We start from the raw sequence: 24332 nt of genomic DNA, 5'->3' as shown, positions 1-24332 counted from the left end.
AGAACCCATATTTTGCAAAGTCAATTTTGCAAGTCATCCTTATTTCACCAAACTCGAACCGTGACCCAGCACTTATTTTTGCTGAGTCATTGCCACTCTGAACCCATATTATGCAGTCATATTTGCAAGTCATCCTTTATTCACCAAACTCAGACCGTGACTCAGCACTTTTTTGCTGAGTCATCGTCACTCTGAAACCACAATTTACAGCCATTTTTGCAAGTCACCCTTCCTATGATTCACCAAACTCAAAGCTGACTCCGCACTTTTTTTGCTGAGTCACTCTCACTTGGACCCTCAAATCTCACACATTTTTTTTGCAAGTCACTCCCCCACTCTTTAACCCCTTGATTCAATCTTAATTCACACTTGATTCCCCTATCACTGCTTAGTTCACCTCCATTCGCTCTATCATCTCGGTGTTAAGTCCATCACACCTTTGCTCTATTATTCCCAAATTTCCAATTTTCATCACTCTTGATTCACCCTATCACCACTTGATTCACTCTTAATTCATTCTCATTTACTCATTATTTTAGCTCACTCTATCTCATCATTACCGTTCGTTTGACTCCTATCACCCAACTAAACCCCTTTATCACTATCAATTCACTCTTAATTCATCAATTCGCTGTTAATTCATCTCATTCACCTCTCTGTATACCCTTTTTTATCACTACCATTACCCTCATAATCATACTACACCCATTACTATCATTAATTCTCGGTTCTTGGCCACTTCTTGGGCTTCCTGACCCATTTTTCCGCTTTGTTATGATAATTATCATAATTTATTGACTACTATGATCATTTATCGATATTTATATTCCTCATGTAATTACCTATCGATTATGTTATGGGGTTCGTAATGATCTTATTGAGTTGATTTTTTGTACATAATTTTTACCGATTTCTTGCTCCACTTTTTTAAGGTCACCTCAAAACGAGACATATAAGACTTTTGCCTTAATATGTTTGCAAATATGATAAGAAATATGTATTTCAATAAAAGCAATGATGACAGAATGTCTACCATCATCTATGTTGTGAGGATGTCTTGTTCATAAGCCAAAAAGCAACGATCATTCATGACACATTGTAGACAAGCTAAGGTTACAAGGGCCTTAAAACACCTTTTCGTGGAACCTAGGCAACACGCTGCAGTTAGTGCGACCTCCTTCAAGGAATATATAGAAAAAAATTGAGAAGCACCTAATATACAGTGTAATATAAATAAAAATCTGCAATGCAGAGGAATTTTCATGAAAACAAAATGTTGTGGTCCACCTGACAGTAGCACAAAGCAACATAGAGCACACACAGGTTTCTCGGAACGAATGCTTTGCAGTTGAAGGAAATCCCCCCTTGAAGATATAAGGAGTGCAATGTTTACATGTTTGTGTAAGCTTTTCTCGCAAGTAATTCAAGAGCCTATTCGTTGGCATTTATGGGCCGTTGCACCCGCTGTCGCACCACTGCTGACATTGCATAAAGCTTGAAAGAAAATAAATCAGGGGCCTTGAAAACCGCAGGTTCCGTGCTGCTTGCTGAATGCAGCTACTGTGGTTAAGAGTCAAACCTGCGACCCTCACACTCAGAAGCAGTATCTAATAGTCACTAAGTTACATGAGTGAATATTCACAACCTTGTACTTGAACAAAGTCAGGAACAAAAGTTTATAGACCAGAGAATATGGGCAAAAGATGAATATCTCCACAGTCTGGTGTTCAGATCTCTAGCCTGTGGTAGCATGTGCAAACAACATGGCATTGTATGAAGCAAGACTGAGGTTCACGGAAAGAGGACTAACAACCGGGCTAGTTGGTAATAGTGTTTTAGAGTGTACAGTATTCACGGTACATGCAAGGGCGTTTCACTAATACAGGATTACCAGACGCTGCTGGCAGCATCTTGTGATGCTTCATCTAACCACAATGTCTTACAGAGACGTTTTCGTGTTCCATGAATGTTCTTGTTCAAAAAAAGAAAAGCATTTAAAAAGGCAACATATTTGTGATCACGCCTGCTGCCAAAAATTTACAACAGTAGTCAAGTAGAATACACTTGGTTACTGCAATGTTAGCTCTGTTTTTGTCTGGTTTAGCTCTTCGCCACCAATCCGGCCGCTTACATTTACCCGGTAATCCACCTGCGTAATAAAATCCTCCTGACATGATAAAACTAGCACAGTAACGCAATACAAGACAAGGAAGGTGTGCAAGTCCTCTTTCCTTCATTCATACATTTTTAGTGCTGAATTTGACAACAATGAAACGCACAAAACAAAAGGCACTTGTGCTTTTCGCTTTGTGTATCACTTCTGTTACTGGTTTTTCCAAGTAAACAGGGGGGACAAAAATGGAAAAGAATTTTCTCACTTATAACAGGTGTAGTTTTCGAAGTTTTCCCTACAGTTGTAAACCATCCTTTTTAGATTACGGTAGTGAAGGGTTCAGAAGGTTCATGGCTCAGAAATAATTCCCTTTTAGACCAGCTAGTTATGACGTAATCTATTCACAACTTTCGAAGCATTCGCGTGAAAGTGTGCTGAACACACAAGCGTCCCAACTTCCTTTGGCCAAGGTGTTTTGCGTGCTGTGGAGCTAAATCGCGCCATTATATATTATTCCTCCCTCGAGCGCGCAATATATAACGTTTTGAGCCACCGACTGAGCTTCGCCGGCGAGTACTTACAGCTTCGACGGTCTGCAGATTGTAGTTCATTGTGCGAAGCTTGTTGTGCGAGTCGGGAGGCAGCTACGAAGACGAACACTTGCTGTCGCCGCGCGCTTTTTCTTCGCAGCAAATGCTGCAGTGTTTGACAGTTCAGTAACAGTGTCGGAGATTCACAAGAAACTAAGTGCGCTGGCCCGGTTCCTGATGCTCTAACGTCATTTCAGCGAAGAGCAACGCTATAAAATCAAACAGGAATGTTCGCACAAGGATTCCGGTGCATAGTGAACTCAAAAACGAGACCGTTTGCTGAACAAAACGTCTACTGTAACAGCATGCACAGACTCTGGAAAAGACCTACGTTCTAGTATGGTGGCATAGTTCCAGTTTGCCTACTGCAGCGTATTGACGGTGGGCGCTGCCATGACGCCACACTTGCGATTAGGGCGACATCAAGACAGCAAAATTAATATTTAAGAATAACATGTATCTTGCAATATCGTAACGGCTGTGAGCTTGTTTAATAAGAAGCGCGTTATTCAACGTTTCAGAGCAATTTTCATTTCAAAAAGCAACGTACGCACTTGTATCGCAAGTGACTACAGCGCTATAAAAAATGTAGCGACGTCTAGTGGCGTAATTTTCTCGAAAGTGACGAGGGTTGGCGTACTGACATGTGTTCTACAAACCCCGCACGTGCGCGCTGGTCGGTTCCGTTTTCGTTAGCGGCCGCGACTTCACTACGCGCGCAGCGGGTTGCGCCAACTTCCCGGCCGGTGCTCTTGTGCGTGTCGTCGTCCCGTAGGCGAGGTGTCCGCCGAACTCCAAGACAAGCCACGCGCGAAATTTGCCTGCCCCGTTTGCTTTCGGTAACGATCGCCGATGATCGGGTGAGAACCATATATTTCGTGCCCGCGCGCGCACGCACGCACTGCGAACGCTTGGTGAAGAAAAAAAGAGAGAAGAGGAGGCTGAAAAAGAACGGAGGAGGTGGGGAGCATTGTTTCTGTGTCAAGCGGCGCGCGGCGCGCGTTGGCTCAGCTGGCTGAGGGTGTCATTGACCTTCCCAGTCGAGGCCAGTGCCCTCTGAATGGAAGCGGTACCGTTGCCCGCCCGGACCTGAGGAGCTCCGATCCGAATGTCGGGTAAGCAAGCGCTTCGGCTCTTTGTGAGTCGTACTCGTGTACTATTTTCTTGTGCCTCGACGCGGTGTCTGCTTGCGGGTCTTTGTGGTATATAGCCGCGGTGTTTTGCGTGTTGTGGAGCGAAATCGCGTCAACATAGTATTATTCCTCCCTCGAGCGCGCAATATATAACGTGCGTGGTGGTTTTATAACGCGCTTGCAATGGGCGCGCGTGCTGTTGCGCTCGATCGACGTGTATAAAAGATTGCGATCATTCGAGTGGGAATAATGTAGAACCTTTGTTAATCGAATTTTTGCTCGCGCGATCGCATTCTTCGGCGTTGGCGTCTAATGAAATTGTAACGGGACAGCGCGCAATTCGGATGTGCGCGTGCCGAAAAAAAGAGTGATTTTTTTTTTCTTTTTTTGTACACCACACGTATCGTTTTATTTCGCTCACTTTTCTAGGTCACGTATATTGCGCGCGGTGGGCGCACAGTGTACACACTTCTTTCGATCGAGAAAAAATCACTACGACGTCATACTGTCCGCAATAAATTGCCTGTTTGTGGTTATTACCGGTAATATTTGGAATTATAATCAGCTGGTTGAAGAAAACCATTGAACTGGGAATGTTCTCATTCGGCGTAAATTAACTGATAATTTAAGACTGTCAATGTTACGTGTAATGTATACTAGAAATTGGATTATTTTACCGGCATTCCCTGGCTATTTCCTTAGTAGCAATGTTTTGGATGGTATACTATGTATTAGTTGTTCTTACAGCATTACGAATCAAGTAGAATGAAAACTTACACATTAAATGCACATGTGAACGAATGTATGCATGTACACCATGACAGCAGCTCCGATTCTGTTGTTTTGTTGTGCTCAGATAAATTATCGGTTGAGTTTACAAAATGACACACATGCAATTAATAAATGATCAGTATATTCTCAGGAAAAGTCTACTAGCTCTTCTAAATTGCGTGGACGATTTCTGTAAACACATTCTGAGCAATAATTGCCTTGTCCCACAGAGATAAGTATAGATGGTATTAAATAGTTGAAAACGCAACATGTAACTGTTCGAACAATTCAACTTAGTTACTATGTAAAATTTATAAACTGCAATGAAATATTTTAAGAAATCAAATTGTTTAAGAGCATATATTTTCCAGTAGTTAGTGAAACTTAACTGACACACTTTTTTATGCAGCGATATATAAATTGAATCTGCCCACTTAGACTTTGATAAGCACTGGCATTTAAAATATTAAGGATTAGAAAGTGTTGCATGGTTATGTGCCTCTGCAGCACAGACGTGCTTAAAAGTGAGTGCAGTGTACCCCTTAAATTTTCTAATTTTGTAGACAAATAAATTTTCGTTTAATAACCATGGAATATACTTATACTCGTGGTGCATATGTGTAAGTGCGAATGCAAAAGTTTTGGAGCACATAATTGCGAATATGTTCCTCGTGACTTCAACAAATGCCCTAAATTTAGCTGAGTAAAAAGGTGATTATATAGAGAAGTATTGACCACAGCTTTCAATTATAGGATGAGTGCACAATTTGTGACGAAATTTAGTTTTCGTCTTGGATTTTGTACTCAAGAAGCGTTTGTTTGTCGGAGGTGCACTTATGAAAGAGACCTGCAAATACCTAACTAAAAAAATGCACTGCTCATACATTTGAGGAATGTATGTAGTGTTTAATGTTAAACATTGTCGGCCATGTTTTAGAAGTCTGCATTCAAGGAAGTGGCATGCAATTAGTCAGAAACTTATACTTAACGGACATGGCTTCAACACTGGTTTTCTTCGTAATAACAATGTGTGCTCCAAGGCTATAAATATTAATTAGTGATAGTGACAGACACACCTTGAACACATGGCCATTTTCAATTCCTTAGTTACAAGATGTGCTCCAAGGCTACATATTTAAAAAAAAAGCTGATAAGTCATATTAACTCATTTGGCAAGCAATACGTATGATGCAATTTGTGATGCTCACAGCAGCTAATAATGTTTTTGTAAATAAAACTATTTGCTTCCACTATGCTATCGTTTTCCTGCAATTCTTGTCTACAATTCTTTTTTCTTACAACTTTAAAATTCTTTTTTCTTGCAACTTCAAAATTTGTTTTTTGAACCACGCTGACACTAGAGGTACTATTGCGCCCATCATGAGCCACAACGCAAAAGTGCATGGCAAAGTGGTCGCGCGTTGTAGCTCATAATCAGCATGATATTGCACCATTTTTGAAGCATAAACACAGTTTACATGATTGATTGTCTGACAAGTAAAACAAGAACAGTTGCATTTCTGTGTCTTTGTGTGGCACTGCACACAGCTGACAAAAGTTTCCTGAATCACCCTAATTTTTTTTCTTTTGTGACTCTTTCCTTCCAAGCCACACACTATGAAGACTACAAGGCGGCCCACAGAGTACATTGCCCCGGGGCTACCAACACCGGGTAGGTGTAAAACTAGTGATCCTTTTGACTATGTTAATAAGAACTACGGTTTCTTAGACTTTCTGAACCCCGGAAGCTTATGCCATTCTGCCCAGTAGCTATGTGCCATCTTTCCTGTATTTCGACTGGCTGCAGTTGCTGTAACTGCTCGTTCAACCTCCTGACTGGCATGTGTTTGCCAACACAGCCAATATAACGAGCATGAATGTAACAAATTATCAGATATAATGAAGCAAATAAAAATCTTAGCACATAATGGATACATGCTTACAACAAATGCTAGCTATAACCAAGGTATTTTTTTGTTATATTTGGCTTCGTTATGATGACATTTAACTGTATTCCAGTCCTATGTGAAAGTGAAAAAGTATGTCTTGACAACATCTGTTGGTTAGTTAGAGTGAATTACGAAATAAAGTGGGGATATGTCTCCTAAAATATCCAGTGTTATTAACAGCAATTTTGGTAAATGTGACAGCAACTTTCACTTCGTAGTGTCCTAAACTCCAGTGTGTGTTCAATGCGGGTATCATTATAGTTCTGTTGCACTTTCAATACTTGTAAAATTTGTCATGGCTTTGTTTGAATGCAACATACCATTCTAAAATAAATCAAAATCACCTCTCTTAAAACATGCAGATTTTTTAAAGTCCTCCTATGCTAGTCTTCAAGGAAGTCAACTAGTATGTTTAGGCCATTTTGCCTGTGTTTCAGAACACAATTATATTTATTCCTATGAACCAAGTTCATTCACTTAATTGGAACCAACTGCACACACTATGTTTTATGAGGGGTACAATCAAGAAAGTGTCATTCACACAAAATAAGGTAGAGAAGTTTCACTCATGCGTAATTTCAAAAACACAAGGGAATGATTACAAGACAAAGACGCTATGCTCTTCACTTAAGCAAATTAACAAAGTTAATCTCTTTTGAAGTGCTAGTGTCGCACAAACAAGATGAGGACACGGGAAGAGTACATGAACACACAAACCACTTTTCTTGTGTCTGCGTCGTCTTGTTTGCACTACACAAGTGTTCAAAAACAGCACAGCAAGAATCCTGCATCACAACCTTAGTTAGCCCCATAAAGCTTGATGTATCATTGTTGTTATGCTGATTGAAAATTCTGATTTAAGCAGAGGAAACCTAATGGACAGCCTATAGTGCGTTTTTGATACACCAGAGCAAGTTTTCAGTTGTGCAAGGTTGATCAGGCCAATTAATAAATAATCAATTTTGGGTAGAATAATTTTTACTCAACATTGTACAATTTTTTTTTCTTTCTTTTTTTTGCATAAATGCACTCTCCGTGGCCAGAAATAAAGTTGAACAAGTTGTTTTGATTTTCCTTGATGTAAAACAGTGTCTGGGCTTTCTGAGGTTAATCTCACTGGAATACTGGCACAGGGGTCGTACCACATCAGGTCCGGTGGCGCCGTCGCTGGTAGACTACTTTCCACAGGCCGCCGGCGATGGGCTCAAGGTGGTCTGGGAGCATGCCGTCAACAGCCGGCAGCGGCTAGCAATGGCCCTGCGAGGACCCGGCATGATTCTTGAAGGAGACGTCAGCATGGGGGCCAGCGGTCGTTACCCAGTGCCTGTCATGGCGCACCCGTCTATTACAGCAGCCTTCGGCAGTGGCGGTGGGAATGGCGACTTGACGCTGGATGAGTGGCTGCATGAATTGGCCCTATGCGGCATGCCCAAAGGTGCCAAGCTCGACTTCAAATCCACCGAGGTCGTTGAACCTGCCTGCCGTATCCTGGCGCGCTACATTGACAAGGTAGCTTCGCAGGCTGCACGCTTGCAGTCGCTATCTCTGCTGCTGAGTGACACAGAATGATGAATCAGTTTAGACCAAAAAAATTTTCTTTCGGAACTCTGAAGATCTGCAACCGGGAATCTTCCTTTCTGCTAGGGTTCAGTTCGTGCTGGAATATTGGTTATAATATTGAGCTACACGATGCCGTGTAGCACACCATCTGATGACTCTGGGATGACTGCATTGGCTGTGCAACGCATGCTGACAGTTTGTGCAGGCATGTCACCTGCCTTTATTGGCACTTAACGATTACTATGGATGTATCTAATATTGACGTTTACTCTTCGTGTCCATAGTAGACCACATATTTGATTAAAGTATGCATGCCACACACATTTGACATGTAAGGCATGCATAAAGATGCAGTTGGCCACAAAAGTTTACAGGACACAGGCTCCATGGCGGCAAATGTAAACTTCTGCTATGTTAAGGCATAGGCTTCTGCTATGTTTTAATAGATCCAATTCAGCCAGAACGAAATTTCATTTTAACAGCTGCTAATGGTGGTAGTGATGATGATGAATAATTGGTAACACCGTGCAGTTGCAAGGGCCTGTGGTGCTGAATGCCGATGTGCTGCCAGGACCAGACTGTGCGGCTGTGCCTCCTGTGGATGCCTGGACTTTCTTGACACTCTGCCGAACCCGTTTCCCTCGCTCCATCATTTCCCTCGGCTGGACAACCCAGGAAGGCTCCTGTCTGAAGATGGGGTGGGTTCTCTGGCATACCAGACAGCTTTAGTTGAGTGTAAGCTATAAAATAGCAGGTCGGCACTGCGCATGCGCGGAACACTAAACGACCCATAGCGTATAGCGTACCACGCTATTTCTTAGATTTAGCGTTACCGTCTTTGCGTGGTTTACATAGTTTACGTAAAACATGGCGGCGGTTCCCGCTGCCCGCTTCGATTTGAATTTGGCGTTGCTTTTGTAGAATTCACTTCTAAATGACTACGTAAACAACTTTGGCTTAGTCGCAGGTCGCTTCGATTATAGTGTATTATGGATAACCTTGTGGAGTTTTCGAGATCACTTCTCGTTTCGACTGAGACGAAGCCTAACGAGGGAAACCTTTGAGGTGTCAGCGCCACCTATCGGTGAAGTCTGGAGATAGGCACGACGACAGCATATGGCCTCTGAGATCAAAAGATCTCGCAGGCCAACTAAAGCTCTAATAAACGTGCGCTGCTTAGCGTACGCTGTACTATAGTGTACAGCGCGTGCTATAGTTGTGTACGCTATGCTACAACTGTCTACTAAAGTACAGTATTGACAAGAGGTGTGGACACTAGTGATGGAAAGTTATTGATAGTACTACTGATACGATCAATAGTTGAGTTACTGTCTAGTTATTGATGGTTAAAAAAGAACTGATACTACTACTGATAGTACACTCCTGAAATTATCTGCCCAGTGGCTGAGAGCATGCATTCTACTGGCATCGACATTGATGTAACATACTACAAGTATACTTGAAGCAATAAAACGACAGACACCGACCAAAAGAAAAGCTAAAGAAATAAAATTGAATTGAATAAAAGATGTTTCGGCTTCGCTAAGGAAGCCTTGTTCACAATGGTGTGAAGGAAAATTCGTGGAAGCTTATGTATTCTTCAGCACGTGACGCAAACAGTGCGTGTACGACGGGGGGAGGGTTCCCTCACTTCGATTGAGCATGTGACATGTTTTTTGTATTTCCAACGACTCCAGATAGAGCCGTGATTTCAAGTTTCTTTCTTGGCCGATAATTCTCGACTTTTCCCAGCCAATCTTGTGGCCCGTTGCATCCGTATGCTCGTCAAGGGCATTCGAAACTGTTCGTTTCTTTTCGACATCGTGCTGATGCTGCCGCAGTCTCTGTATAAAGTTGCTCGATTTACCGATGTATGCGTAGTCACAATCTGCGCAGGGTATCTTGTAGACCACGCCAGGAAACGATTCTCTCGGAAGCTTGTCCTTACCACCCACGAGTGCCTACCTCAGCTTACACACAGGCACGTGTGCAACCTCAACATCATAACTGCGCAGAACACGAGACAAGGTTTCGCTTATTCCAGGAACGTAGGGTATGGCAGCACGTTTTCTTGGTCGGGGATTAGCCTGTTGGACGGAATCGGACAGGTGACGTTCCACAGCATTCAAAAACGACGTGGGATAGCCACTTGCCGAGAGATCGCCACGCACGTGGTCCAAATCCGTGAAACGGCCTTCTGCTTTAGTGCAAATGCAGTTCGCACGGTTGAACAGGGAGGCAACAACCGACCTTTTGTAAGCGTCAGGATGAACGGAATGAAAGTTTAGGTGGCGGCCAGTGTGAGTGTCCTTTCGGTATACGCCAAACGAAAGCGTTCCATCGCATCTGTTGACAAGCACGTCCAAAAATGGGAATCTATTGTCGACCTCCATTTCTACTGTGAATTGGATGGCCTTTGCTGACTGTTTAGGTGCGCAGTGAACGAAGTCAAAGAAAGCGCTGCGCCGAATCACGCAAGAACAGTCGTCCACATAGCGCAGAAAAACTCTTGGCCTGGGACTGAAGGAAGCGAGTGCACGATTTTCCAGCCATTCCATCGTCAGATTGGCAGCAGTAACTGAGACGGAGGCACCCATTGCCGTACCGTGGACTTGCCTGCAGAAGACCTTGTCAAAGCAGAAGTATGTGTTTCCAAGGCAAAAGCAGAGAAGCCTCTTGAGGTCAGGAACGTCAACGGGCATTCGGGCCAAGAAAGAAACTTGAAATCACGGCTCTATCTGGAGTCATTGGAAATACAAAAAACACGTCACACGCTCAATCGAAGTGAGGGAACCCTCACCCCATCGTACACGCGCTGTTTGCGTCACGTGCTGAAGAATACATAAGCTTTCACGAATTTTCCTTCACTCCATTGTGAACAAGGCTTCCATAGCGAAGCCGAAACGTCTTTTATGCAATTTAATTTTTTTTTAGCTTTTCTTTTGGTCGGTGTCTGTTGTTTTATTGCTTCATGGTTTCATCTCGACCAGACGGGCTTCTGTCGAACCCTCGACTTCAACAGGTATACTTCATAGACACTTTAGAGAGTGATGTTTGTGGAGCTTTGGCTTGACCTTTAGTATAGAAATATATTGACGATACTATATTTAGTGTGCTATCACTCAACTGATTCAGAAAACTGCCTATATTTCCAATAGTTTGACAGTTTTGCATCACCAGTAGACACACACTTGAGGGGCTCCAACACATCTTTCAAAATATAGTTTTTTGGAAAGGTCCTGGAGAGAGCTCAAGAGAGTCTATAGAGAGCAGATTATAGATGCACTATTTCCAAGAATAGGCCATCAAATAAGCCAATGAAATGTCTGGAGAGGCATTTGAAAAGAAGAAAGCAGGTAGATATCCAACTAGACAATCGACTCTGCTGTGCTCAAGTGGCCCTGACACGAGTAGATTCATTGGCTCCATGCAACCTGTTGCATTTCTCATTGATCCTAGAGGGCAAATAACATGCAATTCACCTAATATGTAACCAATTAACAACGCAAAAGCACAACGTTGGCTGAGTGAAATGTATATTTAGCTACAGTCCCAGCAAATCTAGTTTTCTGTGCACATTCTTGATTATATGAGGGCTATTTTTTTTTCATGGTCCGATCGGTCATGAAATTAAAACCACAGTGAAAATCAAAACTGTTTTAGTTGGAACATTTAGATATACTTTCCAGCTACTTCTCCACATAGTCACCGCTCCGATAGAGACGTTTGTCGTAGCGTTGTACCAACTTTCCTATACCCTCGTCATAGAAGGCAGACGGCTGTGCCTTCAGCCAATTCTGTACACTGGTCTGCAGCTCGTCTGAGTCAAACTCCTGTCCTCCTAGCCAGCGTTTCATGGGATCAAAGTGATGGTAATCAGAGAGAGCCAAGTCGGGCTGTACGATGGCTTGCCATCAAAAACTTCCCATCGAAAACACTGCAGGAGCTTTTTTGTTGCAGCTGCACTGTGCGGCCGCACATTGTCATGAAGAAGGACAATGCCTGATGACAACATTCCTCTTTGCTTGTTCTGTTGCCTTTCGTAGACGTTCAAGAGTCACACTGTACGAGGCTGCAGTGATGATCATTCTATGAATTCCACCAAGAGAACACCATTGCTGTCCCAGAACACAGTAGCCATACACTTCCTGCTGGAGAAGGTTCGCTTGAACTTCTTTGCTTTCGGGGAATGCGTCCACTGTTTGGATTGCTCTTTTGTTTCTTCAGTTTCGAACTATGTCTCGTCCCCTGTGACGATTTTCTTCAAGAAATCTTGTCCTTCATCATGGCAGCGCTAGAGAAACATTAGGGCTGCGCCCATTCGCTGCGCCCATTCGCTGTGTTTTGTGATGGTCGGTCAGCATCTTGGGAACCAACCTCGCACAGAGTTTGCGGTACTGGAGTCTCTCACTGACGATGGTATAGAGAGCTGACCGTGAAATTTTGGGAAACGAATCACTCAACACAGATATTGTGAACCGACGATCTTCTCGAATCGCCTGATCCACTCGCTGAACAAGATCATCGGTTGACACTCGCTTCCTTCCCTGTTCGCCTGTACCATTGCCGCACTTTCCTGTCACTCATGAAAGTTGTACTGTACACATTAGTGACATTACTCATTTGTCAGTGAATTTTGGCTGCATTGCACCCCCCAGCATTCAGAAATCGAATGCCAGCACTCTCTTCACACTTAGCAAGAGACTATTGTTAGAGGCATGTTTACTTGCTCACTGCACGCTCAGAATTGACAAATGTGATCTCACTCGATCGATGGGCGTACTAGAGAAACACATCTGCACACAGCGTCATTGGATTTTCACTGTGGTTTTCATTTCACGACCAATTGGACCTTGAAAAAAAAATAACCCTCGTAACAAACATGTCCGAAGGTATCTCTATCCAGATGTTCAGGAGCTGGTCATGGGTCTTTTATGGCTAGAAGTTTGAGTACCACTGTTGTAATGTGGCATCTGTTCATGAATGGAGAAACTTGAAGGGGCAACTATAGCACGAGTGTCACCAATCTAAGCTGCCAACATTTGTTGACCTAAGCCTACTCTTCATTCATTTTGTCTGACTAAGAGAAAACCTGGAACTGTGAATTCCAGTGTACTTCAAGATGATATATATATCAACTGTTTCCACCTATAAATATACTAGTGCAAAGAGTAAACTAAGTGCTCCCGCCTAGAAGTAAGCCAGAATGAAAATCTACTTCTAATAAAATAAATTGGTGATGGCATTTTCAGAGCTGGAGGTAAAACAGGAAGTTAGGAGCCATATTGTGTGTTTCTTTTCTTTTTCTTTTCTCCTACCAAAACCAAGGCCGAGTGAAATAAGATTACACATTCATGCTTTACCTGCACAAAGGCAGGGCTACCTTCCTTGGAGTTGTAGAGAAAGTCATTCAAGCACTTCCTTGATATCGTATGGTGACACATTAACCCTTCCTGTGCCTTGGACGAGCTGGGTTCGTCCACGCGTTTGTGGCAAAAACGGCCAAGGATATGACCCATGCAGTGTCATGGACAAGCTGGTTTCGTCTCAGTGCTTTGCTGCGTTTCTTGTAGCTGGCAGCTAGGACACAACCCCCAGGGAAGCACAAGCAGGAGCGAGTTTATTCTTGCAGAGAAAATAAAACAAGTTGGCAACTCAGGTCTTGCAAAATGGCACAGCCGGTGGTTTGAGCTTCACTGGCTTCTTCACGAAAAAGAAAAGTTGACTTCAGCAATTAATCGAGTACAGTGCCGTCAAGCTTCACTTTTGCATTGATGGTTAAGATTCTGACTAAATAAACACATTAAACATTGTCTACAATGTTTTCATAAAAAATTTGGCCATTTTTGTTCAGAATTTCAGAAAATAGCATTCCACTGAAGGGGCTAACTTGACAAGCCTGTGGAATGTGTGCGACATTTGTGTGTATATCTGATCACCGTGTATATCATAACTATCATACAACACCTGAAGTAGCATGCCAGGCAAACATTCCCTGCTTTCACTAAAGACAGCATCTCTCTCTTTATGACCATTTCACTAGTCTGCACTCTTGGGATCTTCCCCTCTACTTTATTGCAAAACCAATTATACGGACATTTGAGGTGCATTCATGCCACCGGCGGCGGCATTGTTTTGCTGTCCTGCTTTGATGGCACATGCAAAGCTCGCATGTGGAAGGTTGCTAGAGACGCGGAATGCATTTGGCTGTAAAAACGACAAGGCGAAGCAGATGCACTGTCAATGCTATGCTCAATCGCCTTAGTGGCAGAGCAAGGGCAGCGTTTTACCTTCCCCTGCTGGCATGAGCATTGTGCACATGCAAACTATAAGCACACTAGCATTCCCGCTAAGCTGCTCGGTGTACGCTCTGGTTTGAGCAGTAAACATTATCTAATATTTCACAGGATGCTGACTAACGCAGACGGTTTCCTGTCGTTGTCATCTCCTGCAACATCCAGGTACAACGCTACTGGCCGCACTACTGATGACGCCAGCATTGTGAGACTCCTGGTAGCTTCCAGGGCACTATTCCTTCTGCCCAGCAGCAGCTGCCTTGCGTTCTGCATTGTGCCAACATGTTGCAACCATGTGTATAATTAGAACACTGTCTAAGGAGTTCTAGCACAATGCTTCACCCTTCGGGTGAAACTGCTAAACTTCTCCAGAATTTTCATGTTTCCTTTGTAGGAGTTGTAAAACAAGTCACATGTGTGATAATCGTGACACACATTGCCTTCCACTTCATTCAGGTACACGCGGGAGATGGTCGAGAGCATGGGTGCTCTGGTTCGAGAGTACAACCTGGGTCAGCCTGTGAGCTTTCCTGTGTGGCTGCCTCTGGCACGTCGTTCGCTGGGCGACTTACAGCGGCTGCTGGCACAAGTGCCACGTTCTTCATTGACTGTGTTTGCCCGCCGCGGTGAGCCCTGGGCAGCCGCACTGCCAGATCTCGCAGCTCTACGCTCAGCCTTCAGCCCGTCGCTCGTCTACTACGACCTGCCACACGACCTGCTCCAGGCTTTTCTGCCGCTCTGCTAGGTGAGCATGCCGTAACAGCAGGCCTGCAATTTACTCTGAAACTAAGTCACCTCTTGCCATAGAACAAGTGCTGCGAGTCGTAGCACTCGTGTTTAGTGTCTATTTAAGATAAGTGGTAAGACAATTGGATATTTAAAATCTCTTCATGTTTGCCTCAAAAAAACGCTACTTAGTTTAAAGGTATATAATTTCTGTTCAGCCAGCATGAATATATCAGGCTGAAGCTTCAAGAACAACAAAGAAACTTGAATTGAAGCTAGGGACCATGCAATCAGCACTGAATTGGAAAATTGTGAGTGTAATGCAAAGGAGAGAAAGATGGCAGTGCTGATCCTAGTTGAGATTAAGGGGAAAAGGGAGAGGTCCTATAGTGTGTAGAACAGATGACTGTCTCGCATAATTAGAGTAAAAGAATTGTTTCTAAGCGAAGGAAAACACATAGTCAAGGACAGCAGAGGATTAGATCAAGTGATGAGTTTAGGAATTTCACAGGCTTAGGAAGAGTTTGGCTGACAGAGGACAGAGTCACTTGGGGATCTATGAGAGAGTATACATCCTACAGTGAATTTTAAAATATGCTGGTAATAATGATGACACCAAGTCTAGACGTACTCAGCTGGCAAAATGCAGCCACAGATTTTAGCAGTGCCTACTGTGTATCCTTAGGACCATTTACCTGTCTCCATCAGGTCAACATTCTCAGACATTGTCGTCCGGCCATGTTCGTCGTCATCTTTGGCCAACTGTTGGAAGCCGGCGACCCATCCACGTGAAAGGCATCCACGACGTGTACCTGTGACGATGAAAGCAATCAAGACACCAGTGAAACTTCCGGCATCAGTGTTGCCTTGGGTGCTTGCCACACCGGTGTTTGTTTTAACAACAGTTTCGACACCCATATAACGCTGTTGGTCTGTTACATTATGCAGACCTGGTAGTGCACCGGGTGCAATTTCCGGAGACTGGGCCAGGACGATTTATATGAAGTATGCCTGCCCACTGTAGCTGAGAGATGGTAGTTTTGTATGTGGCCCTGTTGAATCTGTGAAGAGGCCTGTTGCTGTGCACGCTGGAGATGTTGGCACAACTGACACGTCTTCACAACGAGCTTCATAACTAACACACACTGCACCTTGAAAAAAAAAAACAGTGAACTTCATTTTTGTTGGCTTGCACTCTGTATGTACTGCGGCAAGCTTAGGCATCGAGATGCCTGCTGTTACACTGCAGTGTGCGCATGGTGCTAAAATATTGACGCAAGTAGTTGCCCACATATAGGCAATTTTAGAATGCTTTTACGACTTTTGGTCAGTTTTATAAGACCCTACCCTCCTCGAGCACCTTGACCATGCAGCTATTGCGGCAGCCTTGTGGCCTATAACTGAGCTTAGATAACTTAGCAAGTGGCTTGTAGCTTTCTGTCACATGGTTGCCATTTCATCTAGTTTTGATTGCCTGGCGGGTGTGCTGAACGGGCATGACATATAGAGATTTTTGCCTTCACAGTGGCCTTGTAAGCAGTCGTTCGACAGTCCTGTGGCCCTCAGCTGGAGAGTTGCAGTAATGTAGAGCATATGGCACAATGCAGGCCCTGTTTCTGTTCTTGTGCCATGAGCACATGGCAGAAGTGCATGGAACCGGGTTGTGGTCAGGTTTGTAGTTGTTGAAGAGATGGATCTAGAGAGTTGTGGTTATATTGATGTGCTAGTTTTTATAGGAAGTGCTGTCTGACACTGAGAAATAAAAGACACAGAGCTGCGGCAATGTTGTGTGAACAAAGTATACTTTGCGAGTGAAGCAGGAAAACGCCTTAAACGTCTTGCTGACTCGCAAGATTCCAGCTTGAAATCAGTGAAATGTGCACAGCGGTGCAGTACTTGCATGCCCAGAAGTGTTAGCAGTAAAGAGTTCACTTATTTCTAGTTTGCTGGTGACAAGTGGATCAGGATAACAGATATAATTTTACAAAGCTGGCCTTACAATACGGTAGTCACTGCATACCCCATCCATCTCAGTCTAAAGCTTCCTGTTTGCATATGTTGCCTGGGCCTATGTGTCATGATGATAGAATCACGACATTTGCTTTCTACTTGTCTTGCAAAAGTAGAACTATAATATATGTCGACTCATGGCCCATCACCGAGACACTGTGCACTGCCATTTGCTTGCACAAGCATGTATCAATTTCGTAAAATACATTGAGAAATTGCCCACCCCGCAAAAACTCTGCAGACTGCGCAAAGCTATGACTTACCCGTGCATTAACTGTGGGCAGCATTTGATTGTTTATTGGTCTGTGCTCTTTTCAAAAGCTAAGCATTTGGTTAGGGAAAACTGGTCACTATCAATAATTTGAAGCTGCCCATGAACATCATAAAAGAACAGCAAAAAAATGGATGGGACAAGGAAGCAGACACAGCGCCGACAGTCAACTGTCGTGTTTATTGTGCCGAAGGCAGTCTACATGGACGAAAAGCTACCAAACAAACAAAAGCCCAAGGCCCTAAAACAGCAAGAAAGGGAAGAGACCGTCAACTCACCTTCACTTGTGCTGTATGACAAAGAAATTTTGTACCTTTGCTTAAACATGTGGCATTTTCAGATTATGGTTTCTCCCTATTTTTATTGTTTTTAGGGCCTCGCACGTGTGTCTATTTTGTTGCATTCCTTGTGTATATAACTGCCTTCTGTGGAATATACTTGGCAGTTGGTAGTCAGCACTACGTCCATGTCTACTTCCTTGTCTCATTTATCGAGCCTTACTTTTCTTTCTTTTTTTTGTCATGACAATTGCTCACCTTGACAACTAGCTTACCTTTGCAACCTGCTGCAGTTTATGAACACTTGCTGCTTTTGCACTGAGAGATTGCCCACTCCTCCTTTTCAGATGATATATGTTTGCAGTTACTTGAGATAATTACTGTAGTCGCGTTGACTTGTGCTCTATGCCACAACAGCTAGGCATAACGTTGGTGCAGCTCTGTGTTTCAAAATGCCTTAAAAGACAGCAGGGAAAAGTGTGAAAGTGTTGCGTACAGCAAAAGAATTGTTAAAGAGTTGTTGTCTTGGAAAGTGCAAGGGGGACCACACCAGATCGAGACTGATGCAAGAGCAATGTGCTATGGCACGGTGTGCCTGTGTGTGTGCGTGTTGAATCATCGTATCTAGATGTTGTCTTTGAGCATGCAGAATGCATTGAAGTACCCTGTATACCGGCGGTGTGCACCTTAGAGTGAATGGCTTGTCACCTTGTTTTTGCTGCAGATGTAGGGTGCTTTGCGTTTTGAGATTTTTTGGGGACACTAGCCACATGGAACGTAGCAAATGTAGCGGTATTGTAGCTACAGCTTGCTGCGTGTGGCATGAATTTTTTAACGTTTAAGGCCTTGCGTGAGCTGATATATGGACTGCCTTTCCGCCCACGTTGGAGAGAGCCTCCTGTGATGCTGGAAACGAAAAAAATCATTAATCTGCCCATTCACTTGAAAAAATGTGTCGCTGCTCTTAGCTCTTAAAGTGCCTCATTGCTGTATTTCTGTGTGCATGTTTGATTTGGTACGAAAATTTTCGATATTGGCTATCTTCAAGGTGCTTATGAAACTTTCAACAGTACCTGCTGATGGCAGTTATAACACAATGGATCAGAAAACACCCAATGAGCACAAAATACACTTTAGAAGCATTAAATGCGCAGTTTAAAACATTAGCATGTTTTCCAATGCTATCCTTTCCAAAATGCATATTATGGGTATCTGCTTCGATCGATTACCACATGGTACAAAACAAACATGCCAACAGTGCCAAGCTGAAAATACACCAGAAATCAGTGGCGCACCGACGAGGGGGGGGGGGGGTGTAACCCCCCCCCTGAGGCCAACCTGACCCCCCCTTTTGTTTAACCCCTTTTCTTTCCTTGCGCATTTGAGTACTGCAACTAAGATGTAAGACACGCAATCATCTGCACACTCGCAAAAAGCACATTTTTTGACAATTTCCCGTGAAGAAATTGAAATTAGTGCTGTTTAGATGGTATTGGCAAACTGTCAATGCCCCCCCCCCCCCCCCCTGGCAGAGATCCTGGGTGCGCTACTGCCAGAAATACACTCCATATGGTTGCAGCTTTAGAGGTCACTGTCAAATGGGACTTAAAGTTGCTAGGCCAGTCACTAGAGTAATATTCAATACACTGCTAGCAAGCTTTGCTGCAGTGCACAAAGCTATCGAGAAAGGAATGCCTTAGCACTTTCATCACAACTTTAAATGGTGTTCTGCCTCTCATGTACTGCGGAGAAGCTTCATACAGATACTAAAAATATTGCATATTATGTAAAACTTATTTGTGCATGCCTTATCTTCATCTGTGCCCTCTAATCTGACAAGCTCGGCTCGTACGTACCCCTCAAAATCTACAATTTGGCAATACAGAGTCTCATGGTCTTCAAAATAGTTTTTTATCTACACTTTTGTGGCACGTCAGGCTCATACAATGCAGTCAAGCTGCTTAGTTATAGCAGAGAACACTGTTTGACTTATCCCTATAAACAAGTACAACAAAGCATGAATTTTCATAAGTGGGCAATTCATAACTTCATTTTAGCACATCTGAGCTACATCTCAGCTTGTGTTTCACAAAAAGCTTTTTGGTAAACACTGAGAGAGAACTTAGCATCCTGGTGCCTTTTAATGCAGTTTGAGTTTACTTGTAAGGCAAGAAAAGCTGCAAGCTATTCTAGAATCGCCTCAGTCTAAAGCAGTGGGCAACAAGCAGATCTGAAGGTCTCTTACAGCTTGTTCATATGATCAAATATATGTCATGGGATACTTAGCAGTCTTTTGCACGCACCTGCACTTTACAGCACATGCGATGCGGCTTCATTTGATGCAGGCAGCTTACACCATAAGCATGAAAGCCTTTGCACATTTCACCTCATATCACACACTGAACTGTACAAGCTACATGCTTTCTTAGACAAGAGCCACAAAAATTCACTGATGAAGCAGGCCCTGTCTCTCGCAGTTTCAATATGGGCTGCAGTTTCCTCAACCAGTCAGCCAAATAGTTTAATGCCAGAGCTTACACATACTGATAAAAACAGACCATAAGAGGCCTTTTAAAATATTGTTCAATTTCTGAAGCAAAAGTTGATGCCGAGTTGAGTAGCCATCATAAGTAGGCAGTCCTATCGAAAAGTAATAGCAAGTTCATATGTACACCAGCATGAGGTAAATTCAAAATGTTCACAAATCAGTTAATACAGGTTCAAAGGCAGCTAAAGCAATGCAAGAACAACAGATGCACAAATGCAGAACATCATGCACGTCAAACAGTGCAATGGACAGCAGTGATTTGTGCTCCTTGATTACATCTCTGTTCACTGAACTTTACCGAAAAAGTGTCAGAGTGAAAGTGGGCATGCCATATTTTCTAAAAGGTAAATAGATCTTTCTGTCATGCACAATTTTTTCAATGTGAGCAAGGGTGCCTAGACTCACTAAGAGTCCAGCTATTTTGTGTTGTAAATGAAATAAGACAGCCCAAAGTCATGCCAGAATTGAGAAAAAAATTATGGTCTCCTAGGTAAATTACTGTCCACCATCACTGCATTCTTTATTTCTAGTAACTCATTTTTATGCCTGGTGTCTACATCCATTTATTCATACATAATATTTTTATTTGAAGCTTTCCTGTCCCAAGAACAGAAGCTTTCTTAGAAGTTTAAGTTCAAGAAAATATAGTAAAGTGAACTTAGCCTAGGATGGTTCATTATAACCTGGCTTTCTGATTCAGAGGCCATTACTTGGCAGTATTAGGATATCTTGTTGGATGCAGGTGCTGCGAACATGTGAACAATGTATACATATGATTGCTGAACTTAAAGCAGACATCTTTCATGTCTGGTTAAACTTCTTGACGCAAAGTTGCTGGGTACAATGCCCAACATGCTGTAAGAAATCTATAAGTGAGGCCAAGAGGTACGTTATGTTGCAGTTCTTGCGTAATGTGTTTCTCTTTTGCCTTTCATCTTGCATTACCAAATGATTGTATGGCTTCCCTGCTAGCCACAGAAGGTATCTCCAAAGGCAATACAGCAAAAGGAACTTGAACTGAATGTATTGGTTCAAGACTAGAGAAAGCCATTGCAGAAAAAGACTTGAGAAAATACAAAAGGCTAGCACTGCCAAACATCTTTCAGTACATGCAGATGAGTGAAATCAGTGAAAGCAATCTGAAGTACAAAAGCATGGTGCAGAGAGGCACAACATCCGCTTACTTTTTCCATCCTGATTGGACAGGATGCTACCATGGATCTAGCGGTGACGAGAATTACGAGTCGGAATGCATCCGTGACCTTAAGAGTAACGAAGACAAGAACACGGAGCTTATGCTATCCTCAGTTCTTTCACTCATCTATTGCAACAAGAACCGTTGTAAGTCCTACAGTGCTGCCTTCAAGCACTGTAGAGTGGTTTCCGATTTTCCTTGCAAGTCATGGAGGGCTGCACTTTGTGAGGATTCCTTTTCATTCTATCCTTTTATTTCTTGTGGTTATCAGTCACAATAAATGTCCAATCCCGGCAATGAGATTAATTGAGCAGCGTACAAGCTAATAAAAAAGGACAGAAGAATAGGCATGCACGCAGGTATAGGTGCAGTCGGTGGCCTCAGCCCACTAGATCTGGCACAGATATGCCTCGTAGTATCTGGAAACTATGAGGAAAATGTGTCGTTGCTTCTTGGCAGCGTTTTGCACTCTCCTCTAGCGTCATGTGCTCGTTTCATGATATGAACAATTTTGTTATTATTAACACATGGGTGTCAATGTAAAATATGTGTAATCCAGAATAGTGCGAGGCACATTGGTAGACTTTAGGGCACCGAATAAGTGAACGATTCCTGATTGAACATTTTTAAATAGAATATTCTTGAACAACTTTGGCAGAGATGGCCTTGCAGCTAGCTGCTATGAAGCCAACATCAACCAGAAAAGAAGCCAAGGGACGGAGAGAGATGGCAGAACACTGTCGTAAGGCTATACCCACACCTCACTAACAACTACTTTTGTTCACACCCCCAAACTAAAGGGATAAAGAAAACAATTGCTACAGAGTCTGCAGCCCTGACCTATCTGCCTGTTGCAGCCTTCTCCTCGAGGAAGGCAGCATTCAATGTACTTTTATTTAAAGGAGTCTCTACCACATGTTTCTTCCATGTAAAGGAATGACACTTAGCAAGTGTGAAGGTTGGGAAACTTTACATATTAATTTGATACCAGGTGTTGGTCTCGAAATGGCATGCCTGGTGTAATCAACATTAGCGTAGCTTCACGACACGGGGCAAAATTCGCTGACGTAGCGCGTCAATAAGTCTAAGTCCAATGACGTTGCTTGTGAAAAAATGACTAACAAGAGTAATGCCTGGGTTTCTTCTAGCCATGCTTGTGTGTGGCACCTGGAGCAATCGCTGGACGTCATTGTTTATTGTGACGTCATGACACATCCATTAACTGAGTACTAAAACCTGAAACTTGTTCATAGAAAGATTATTATAGTAAATTAGCTAGGGAGCTCTGGCACTTAACAATTTTTCATAAGGTTACTAACATGAAAAATTAATTTTCATGTCAGTAATCCTTTAAGTCAAAACAGCTGAACTTCCACATGCCTGTATTTAGCTCTTAGAGCACTAGTATTGCAACTGTGTTTCAAAGCTGCACAACCAATGGTAGATACAAATTCTCTGCCCCAACAAGTCGGGCCTGTACAACATGTGAGCCTTGTTATGTGCAGTGGCCTTTCAAGCACTCAAAAGCACCGTGCAGCTAGCAGCATGTATAGTGTAGAGGCGCATGTTTGTAGTACAGTCGTAGTTGTTGCTTCAAAATGTTGTTGTTGTGAGCTAAACGACTTTCTTGAAACTATGAGATGATGGAAGAACATGCCTTCTTTTTTTTTTTGTCAGCAGCTGGCTGGAAGCACAAATAAAGAATTTTTTTGAAGCAGCCATCTCTGCCGCGTCATTGTCACTGCAGTAAAATGTGTTTGTATGTGTATAGCCATGTTATGTCGTTTTCAAGCTGGCCCGCTGTTCGCTATGATGAAAGGCTATCAGGACAGCGACAAAGTGTGGGAGGTGGAAACCAAGTCACCAGTGCTGCCTTAGAAGTGACATTAGAAACGCGAATCTAACATGTTACTTGCCGATATCAGCTTATAATGAATGAATGCTTATCATGAACACCGGATATAACGAAGATACTTTTGTGTCGGATGTGACTTCATTATGATGAGGTTCTACTGTATTAGTAAATTGCACTTCTGCACTAGGAAAATGGCTACTATTACCATTAGAGAAGGCTCAGTAAGCCAGAAAGGATGCGAAAGTGTAACACTGGAAGAAATGCCATCCTAAAGTAACCCGCATTAGCTCGCAGTAACGTCGTGGATCTTGACAGCATCCACTTGTGGATAATGAATTGTTCATCGCAAATTACATACCTGTATTCCATTCTAAATAAAACAAAAGACCCAGCCTAGAAAGTTTCCAGTACTTTTCATTAGCCAAAATTGCTCAATATAAGAGTGCCTATGTGTCGGCATCTAAATATCTTCCTGTTTGTTTTCCGGTTTTTATTGCGAGAGCAATTATATGGACATTCCAGGTGCATTTCCGTGTAAAGCCCAAGGGCGATAACATCGTCGCCGCACACCTTATGCTGTATGTGCGAGTGAAAGCGTGCGAGGGTATCTGGCGCGCGCAAGGGAGGAAAGCGGGGACGAAGTGCACAAGGCTTCGGGGGGAAGGGGGTGCGCATTCTACTCCGGCGAATGCCGTGCACGGATGGCCCTATCTTGAAAGCCATCTGCGACCGAGACAGAGTCTGCCGGGCGCTGTGTTTTCCCGGCTTAGTTCGCATTGATGCGAGAGGCAGCACAAGGTTCAATTTGCTCGCTGCTGCTGCTACTGCCGCGTTTCTTCACTCCAGCATATTGACAGCGACTTTCTGCGGTCATCGAGTGAGATGTGTTCATGTTTGCTGGCGCACGTGACACTATGCATGTTAATTTAGTTAGTAATCCTACTTTTACAAGTTTACATGGCTGATAAAACTACTATCCTTACTTCGTATAGCTGTCTGCTAATTTGCCATCACAATCGATGCTGCGCCTTTCGGGC

At 43.2% G+C, this 24332-nt stretch overlaps 2 protein-coding genes across 3 annotated transcripts in view; one reads left to right on the top strand and one right to left on the bottom strand.

Annotated features, from left to right (window-relative positions):
- LOC119450997 (importin-13-like) overlaps positions 1-3100 on the bottom strand; it is a 65466-nt gene extending 62366 nt beyond the window's left edge. For both annotated transcript variants that reach the window (XM_049666365.1, XM_037714435.2), the window contains exon 1: positions 2695-3100. Coding sequence is in view for 1 of the 2 variants with exons in the window: in XM_037714435.2 (XP_037570363.1) it covers positions 2695-2724 (30 nt within the window). In the remaining variant the exon portion in view is untranslated. The remainder of the gene's footprint in view (positions 1-2694) is intronic.
- A 261-nt stretch (positions 3101-3361) lies between these two features.
- LOC119450996 (protein FAM151B) lies at positions 3362-16004 on the top strand. The gene is made up of 6 exons (XM_037714433.2): positions 3362-3818; positions 6216-6279; positions 7690-8065; positions 8648-8814; positions 14869-15157; positions 15847-16004. The coding sequence occupies exons 1-5, from the start codon at positions 3812-3814 to the stop codon at positions 15155-15157; spliced, it is 903 nt and encodes a 300-aa protein (XP_037570361.1). The 5' UTR covers positions 3362-3811; the 3' UTR covers positions 15847-16004.
- The last annotated feature ends 8328 nt before the right edge of the window (positions 16005-24332 follow it).

This window comes from Dermacentor silvarum, chromosome 4 (assembly GCF_013339745.2).
Source record: "Dermacentor silvarum isolate Dsil-2018 chromosome 4, BIME_Dsil_1.4, whole genome shotgun sequence".
Classification (NCBI taxonomy): Eukaryota; Metazoa; Arthropoda; class Arachnida; order Ixodida; family Ixodidae; genus Dermacentor; species Dermacentor silvarum.
The sequence above is the reverse complement of the archived record's forward strand: the minus strand, read 5'-3'. Positions and strand labels throughout refer to the sequence as shown.

Bases quoted from the DNA above. Each gene is read 5' to 3' on its own strand.
- LOC119450996 (XM_037714433.2), top strand. The intron at 8,066-8,647 runs GTAGCTTCGCAG...AACACCGTGCAG, and splicing joins TGGCGCGCTACATTGACAAG to TTGCAAGGGCCTGTGGTGCT. The intron at 8,815-14,868 runs GTGGGTTCTCTG...CACTTCATTCAG, and splicing joins GGCTCCTGTCTGAAGATGGG to GTACACGCGGGAGATGGTCG.